Raw genomic sequence first — 7,875 nt, 5'->3', positions numbered from 1 at the left:
AATAAAGTAATTATAGTCATTTGTAAAATGGTATAGTGTGATTACATAGGACAGTCCTCTATCCTACTTTCTAGTATAATTCCAGAAAATGCTGAAAGTCTTATCTTAGCTGAAACAGGTTCGTAACAATATACATCACTAGTTATCAAGGAAATCAAATATTAAGTTAGATATCAAAGCGATTAAATGTGAAGATTTCTAGGGAAATCTAGTGCATTAAAAGCACTTCCCATAGTCAACTATATGCAGGTGCGGTTTATCACACCTTCCCCCTTAAAGAAAAATTTGGTTACAATTTTACAAATTTTTAGTTGGACGCCGTCCTACTATTGCGTTTGTATTACAAGCTGCGGAATTTCTATCGCATAACTCGGGTGATGGTTCTGAGCCATGTCTACTATTTCTAATTGATACAGCATCTAATTCTCGGTCAAAGTACATATTGTGTGTCTGAGGGACGTTTGTGTTTACACGTTGTTTAAAATGTATACATAATCCTGCTCTTGAACATATACCACAACAATTTTTTGTCTTCTTACAAATACAATAAAAAATTAACAGTAATACAATACTACCTACGATATAAGCCAATATAGAATATTTGTGTACAATAGCTTGATTATGAATATTGTTTCTTAATTTATCATTTATTTTGTCTATTTCATCTAACTTATGGCTAGCTATGTTTAAATCATCTAAATGTCTAGAAATAACCTTATAATGCTTACTTAAGTTAATTTGTGTTATATTTATCTTACTATTACTATTATCTTCACAGCAATCGAAGTCTAAATCTACATTGGGTACGTATTCTAAAAAGATTGTAGAATCCGAAAATATTGAATGAGATATTAACATTGCCGAACTAGAGTATGCCTTGCAACCTTTTCTTAAACTAATTTTACCAACTCCAAAGAGCCGTATGTCAAACGGATTTGTATTTTTACAATTTATAGTTACTGATTCCTCTTTAGGAATTACATATATCCAAGAATTTGAAAGTGTTAGTTGAGTCCAAATGCTATTTTCGAGTTCTGTAATTCTTTTATCACATGAACTAGGAACTTTACTAATACTTCTATATAATTTAATTTCACAAATTTCATGGCGGTACGCCAAATATATAGGTTGTTGTTGTTTACATAAATAGTTATATGAATGGAACTTCTTGCATTTTGTGAATTGGTTTTCTGATATAGTCAAATAATGTTGTTTATTATCACTTACAGCTAAATATTTTGAAATTGGTTGAATGAATATGTATTTATTTTCAATGACGTGAACAGGTAAAGGTGATAATCTAAAGATACTGTACTCTCTACTATCTGTTAATGGTACGTTAATAATATACACTAAATGCGGATTTTGGAAATATACATCTAATCCAATCGTATTAAGAAGTAGGTGAGCGAATTCATTTTGAAGTGGTAACGGAAATTCTAAGCCTTGAGGCAAGTTATGTGAAACCTTTTGTAATTCGGAAACTAATCTGGAAGGAGTTAGTACTGTTGGATGCAACTGACCTTTTTGTGCAACTAAAACTGCATTAATTAGGGATATGGTTTCTAGTTGATATTGATTAAACATTAAATTAAACATAGAAATATGTTCGTCTACAGCTACCTTTAAATCTAAATAATTTATTTGTGAATTTTTATCGTTTAAAGCCTTTTCAATTTTATTCATATTTTCGATTAATATTTTTTCGTTGTGATCCAAGTTTCCTAATGTCGCATTAAAATTTGAAATTGTCGATTTAATTACCACAGTTTGTTCTTTCATTAAGTTTGTTAATGACTCCTCATTTTCACTAAATTGTTTTTCTCCATTTTGATTTTGTTTAACGATTCTTTAGAGGCTCTCAAAAAATAGTCGCAAACTTTTAAATTATTTACATTAACTATTTTGAAATCACTATAGCTTTTGAAAGCTTGACTTTCGCAAATACTGGCTGTCTTTTCATAATATAATTCAAGTTGTGCAAACTTTTTATTATGATTACTTATGTCTAAATAGGTTATTAATACGAATTCATCGTTATAAAGCTTAACGGTTCCTATTTGTTCGTAATGAATACCAGGCGAATGGGTGTACTTGCTGATGTTGTAATCCCCTTCGGCGCCGGTTTTGGTAATCATTGCGAAGAAAACAGAAGAAAGGATTAGCATTCTGAAATAAATGCAATTAATTTAGTTGTAATAATTATGCAAAAAGATTCTATTTATTTTTATTTTTATTTTATTTTTTTATTTTTTTTTTTTTTCAATGCTACTTAATACCCTATAGAATCTAAAACTATAGTAGTGACATTAATTAAGTTAATAATCATTGCACATAAGTCAACTGAAGAGAGCTATCTACACTTCACGGGATTCATGTATCAAGTTATTCCCACAGCAATTAATATATTTTGCCTATAAATTTATTAACTCATGTAATATCCTTACTTTCACAAAACTAATCGAACTTTACCTATAACTTATTTTGCAATATTTTAGTGTAATCTAATCATAAAAATGCTTTAATCTATTATTGTGAACTCTTACTAACCTTCTACCCATTTTAATGGTACAATTTACTGGAGAATCTACAGAAATGACCTTATATGGACCTAACCACTGTGACCTTAACTTTCTGCTTCTTTCCCTTTTTATGGTTTCATTAATGATTAACACGATATCTCCGACGTGAAAACTTTGAACGTTACTTTTCCTATCGTAATATTCTTTACTTTTTGATTTTGTATCAATTAAATTTCGTCTAGCAAGTTCCCTAGTATATCGCAATGTATTTTTCAAGTCTTGCACGAAATCATCATAGGTATAGCGAAATTCTGGGGGTCCTGTTATAGAACTGGGCAATTCTGCTGGATGTCCATATACTAATTCAAAAGGGGTAAATTTTGTTGAAGTATGTACAGTTGTATTAAAAGTAAACATGGCGAATGGGATATATTCGTCCCAATCTGTTTGGTCTTCCCTAATGTAGTTTCTGAGGTATTCTATCAATGTTTTGTGGCTGCGTTCCAACGCACCATTAGATTCTGGATGAAATGCTGAACACTGAATTTTTTTAATTTTAAATAGTGTACAAACATTTTTAAACAACTCGCTAATAAAGTTTGATCCTTGGTCTGTCAACAATACTTTTGGTATTCCGTGCCTACAAATAATGTCTGTAACAAATTTACTTGCTACCGTTTTCGCTTCCTGATTAGGAATTGGTATAGCCTCGCTAAATTTAGTTAAATCATCTTGAAATGTCAACAAATACCTATTACCGTTTTGTGTTAATGGCAAAGGACCTACTATATCCATTGCACATTTTTCAAATACAGTTTTCGAAGTGTTTGTAATTTCTAATGGCATTTTTGTTTTTAAAGAACTCGTCTTATTTCTTTGACAAAGTACACATTTCTTTACATAATCCTTAATATCTGACTTCATGTGTGGCCATTTGTATTTTTTCTTTACCCTATTGTACATCCTGTTATACCCTGCATGTCCTCCTAAAATTTTATCATGATATTCTTCTAAAATTGTCCTCTTTTGTTCGTCATCGATTTCTGTTAACGTTTCCGCTTTTTTATTACAAACTAAAATATCTATACCACTACTTTTGAAAATATACCGTAACATAATTCTGACCTTTTCCCATTCTAATCTATCTAAACCGCATCCAATTCGTGGAATGGCTAATTTCCTTATATTGTCTTTTTCTAACTGCACTCTAAGATTTACAATTGTATTCCATAAGTCCTCATAAGAAGGTTTATCAAAGTAATTTAATTTCGTAATCAAGTAATAGATTTTCCTATCTCCGACATCTAGGATAGCTACTTCGTGAATTGATTTTTGTTGATTCTTTAGTTCGTCAACTTTACCAAATTTTTGCTTGAACTCTAAAGCTATTCCTTGATTCATGACAAAATCCTGCGAAACGCAGTGTGCTAAAGAATAATTATTTGCAACATTAAATAAATCGTCGTTACATTCTTGCACGTTATTGTTAATAACTAAATTGGTTTTAATAAAATCTGTAAATTTTGAATAAGTGTATTCGTCCGAGTTTAAAACAAATACTGGAATTCTACTTAAAGCATCAGCATTAGTATTAACCCTTCCTGCCTTGTAAATAATCTCATAATCATACTCTGCTAGTTTCAACTTCCAACGCATTAGTCTAGATCCTGGATCTTTGACACTAAACAACCACGTCAAGGGTCGATGATCTGTAACTATTTTGAATTTAGTTCCATAAACGTAAGGTCTAAATTGTTTTACAGCATGTACTATCCCTAATAATTCTTTTTCGGTAACTGAGTAATTTAATTCTGCTTGATTTAATGTTCTAGAAGTGTATGCGATTGGTAAATCCTTTCCAATATCTCCTTGGGATAATATACCACCTATTGCAAACTGACTGGCATCTGTAGTTATGATGAATGGTTTTGAATAATCTGGGTATTGGAGTATCGGAGCGCTAATTAATTTGGTTTTTAATTGATCAAACGAATGTTGGCACAAGTCGGTCCAAACAAACTTTGTGTCCTTCTTTAACAAATTAGTCAATGGTTTGGCAATTTTCGAATAATCTTTAATAAATCTACGATAATAGCCTGTTAATCCTAGAAATGCCTTAATATCTTTTGATATCTTTGGTACGGGATACGTCTTTACCGCTTCTATTTTCTTTTCATCCGGTTTTAACCCTTCACTCGTAATAGTATGACCTAAATAATTAACCTCTTTATGCAAAAATTCACACTTATTGGGCTCTAATTTTAAATCGTACTTGCGTAATCTATCGAAAATTTCTACTAACTTTTCTCCGTGCTGTTTTAAATCATGGGAGTAAATTACAATATCATCTAAATACACAAAACACTTAATTCCCTGTAATCCACTAAGTACAGTATTCATTAACCTTTGGAAACTAGACGGAGCGCCCTTTAAACCGAAAGGCATTCTAGTAAAATGGAAATGGCCAAAAGGTGTTGAAAATGCTGTTTTTTCCTGATCTTCCCTATCTAAGGCTAACTGATGAAACCCACTTTTCATGTCTAAAGTACTAAAGTATTTTGAATTGCCTAATTGATCTAGGATTTCGGTAATATTTGGTAAAGGGAATGCGTCGCCTATTGTTACATCATTTAGTTTTCTAAAATCAACAACCACGCGATACTTAACCTTGCCGCTCGCGTCCATTTTCTTTGGTACGACTAATAGCGGGGAGTTGTAAGGACTCGTGCTAGGTACAATTATACCGTCCTTCAACATCTCTTCGGTTTGTTTACCAATTTCTTCCTTTTGCGTTTGAGGTAACCTATAAGGTTTAGCATAAATTGGACCTACATTTGGCAAAGTAGGAATTTTGTGGGTGGTAATATTTGTAGCAGTTAATTTATCACCTTCTAAAAAGAAAACATCACTATACGTCTTACAAATTTCTAGCAATAAATCCTTCTCTTCTACATTTAGGTGCTGAGTACGTAACGAATCTAATAAGGTTTCAATTCTATTTCCTTGTACTTCGCCCTTTATACTATTTACTTGTACGAACTCTAAATCTTCTAGCTCTATTATTGGAGGTTTTATGTACTGATCCTGCTCTGAAATATTTATTATGCTAACCACACACGAATTGTTTATTGCCTGAGTTAAACAGTTTCCTAAATATATTTCTTCACTAACTTGTTTACCGTTACAAACACCTATTCCATCTGATATTGTCCGAACTCTAGTAATAGTTTCACTTCTTGCAGGAATCAAGATTTCATCCAAATTTATTAATCTATACCTTTTATCTCCAAATTCCAAAACATTGTTCCTGTAATCTAAATTTGCTTGTAGTGCGTGTAAAAAGCTATTTCCTAAAATTCCGTCTCCTTCTACGAAAAAATCATCACTAACTATATGAAATGGAACAACAATTTCTCTGTCGGATAAACAAAATTTTTCATCGACAACTCCTAAGGTTCTGATAGTGGTTTCATTTGTGATACCCTTTATTTCAACAGACCGATTTTTATCAATTACTATATCTTCTCGTACTGCCCTACATTTCACTAAAGTAATATCTGCTCCCGAATCTATCATTAATCGATTAACCCTCTTCTTACAAAAATTTAAGGGAATGTCTACATATTTTAATTTACATCTAGCTAAGTTAATCTCGACCTTGTTCTGAAATTCCTTTAATTCGATTGTTTGTATATTTTCTGTCCGTTTATCACGATACCTGTTGTAATTATGAACTCCACTGCCTACGTATTTACTTAATTTTTCTGAGTTAGTAACCTTGCGCTTTCCAAAATTGCGATTGAGGTCTTTCCTAAAACTCACTTCTCCAACTGACCTCTCGTTGAAGAGTTTTTTTTCGTTTCCCGAGTTCCTGTTTATCGAATGAGGATTATCATTTTGTGTTGCTTTTAACCTTTCATTAAATATTCTTTTCCTACAGTCTGCAATTCTGTGATTTGGTTTTTTACAATAAAAACATATGGGCTGGCTTTGCATTGAAAACACTTGAGGTTTTTTCACACTAACAAAATTTTGAACACGTGAATCGTTCGTTTTAACACTATTGTTTTTATAAAAACAATTTGAAGCTGAATGACCTGATTTCTTACAAACAAAACAATTCCCTTGAACTGTACGTTGATTTGAATTTACCTTATAACCAAAATAATTTTGTGAATCGCGATTACTCAAAAGTTCTCTTTCTTCAATTCTAGCTAATTCAACAGCTGATTCTAAAGTTTTGGGGTCCCTACTTTTTACGTGCATTTTCAAAGGTTCTTGCAATCCTGTGACAAACACATTTAAGGCTTGTAATCTCAATAATTCACTGATAGTTACCGCTTCCTCTTGGGTTTTATTTACCGTCGCCACATCTAACAAATTGCTTAAACATTTTTCAATTTTGTTTGAATATGTATCTAAATTTTCACCTTTTGACTGTTTAGTTGAATTTAACTCTAACTGCCAATGCGAAAGAGTTCTCTTTTCGGCAAAAAGTTCTTCTAAATGTTCCTTAAAAAAATCCCAATTTTGAAAATTTCTGTATTTTATAAAATTCCTAGCTTTACCTGAGACTTTTGTTTTAATAATTTGAAATAGCATATGGGAATCGACTTGCCTAACTGAGTTTAAAATAATCTCACAATTATCTATCCATTCCGTAACACTTTCTTTGCTGTCCCCACTAAAATTTGTTAATAACTTTACTGCTGCATCTAAACTTAAAAACTGATCCCTACCTGCTGCATTTACACTACTTGAACCTTCTGCTAAATTTAAGTTGGAAACATCACTTACATTATTGTCAGGCATTTTTGTACTTTATTGCTGGCTGTTCTACGGATTACGAAATTTGTTAAACTATACTGATTCGTGTCGAAATACTGCTTAAATGAAATTATTAACGTTCAAACAGCGAGCTACTAAGTAGGTAATAATTAAGTTACAAAATGTTCGTATAAATTTCTGACTTACTTTTAATCTGATGAAAATGTGTAAAATCCAAAGAATAGCGAATAGCACAATGCACCCGAAACTGTAGAAACTTATTTCACTAACAAACACTTTAACGCTGACACTGCCTCTTCTTGGGAATTTTGGGTTTTGGTAATTCGGGTCTGGATTCTTCTAGTTTTCGGTAACGACGGGCCCTTGTCTGAAAAACTCGAATAATCCTGGATTCAAATCACCGCAAATACCGTTTCTTGCTCAGCTATTCCAAACATAGGATTTCCTATTTACCCGGAACGCCAAGTTTGACTGGATTTTCACCAATCTATACCGCTGCCACCAAATTTTGTTGTGCAACCCCACTGAGTTGCACTGCGAATTTTTTGTGTAGGACTTATGGCGA

At 32.1% G+C, this 7,875-nt stretch overlaps 1 protein-coding gene across 1 annotated transcript; it reads right to left on the bottom strand.

The window, feature by feature from the left end:
* Nucleotides 1-272: 272 nt before the first annotated feature.
* Nucleotides 273-7,603, bottom strand: LOC116174295. The gene is made up of 2 exons (XM_031492188.1): nt 7,497-7,603; nt 273-2,169 (listed from the first exon to the last, which is right to left on the bottom strand). Exon 2 carries the CDS (start codon nt 1,780-1,782, stop codon nt 298-300), a length of 1,485 nt encoding a protein of 494 aa, XP_031348048.1. The 5' UTR covers nt 1,783-2,169; nt 7,497-7,603; the 3' UTR covers nt 273-297.
* Nucleotides 7,604-7,875: the final 272 nt, after the last annotated feature.

Source organism: Photinus pyralis, unplaced genomic scaffold (assembly GCF_008802855.1).
Source record: "Photinus pyralis isolate 1611_PpyrPB1 unplaced genomic scaffold, Ppyr1.3 Ppyr1.4_LG6, whole genome shotgun sequence".
Taxonomy (NCBI): Eukaryota; Metazoa; Arthropoda; class Insecta; order Coleoptera; family Lampyridae; genus Photinus; species Photinus pyralis.
The sequence above is the reverse complement of the archived record's forward strand: the minus strand, read 5'-3'. Positions and strand labels throughout refer to the sequence as shown.

Bases quoted from the DNA above. Each gene is read 5' to 3' on its own strand.
- LOC116174295 (XM_031492188.1), bottom strand. From the start codon at position 1,782: ATGAAAGAACAAACTGTGGTAATTAAATCGACAATTTCAAATTTTAAT.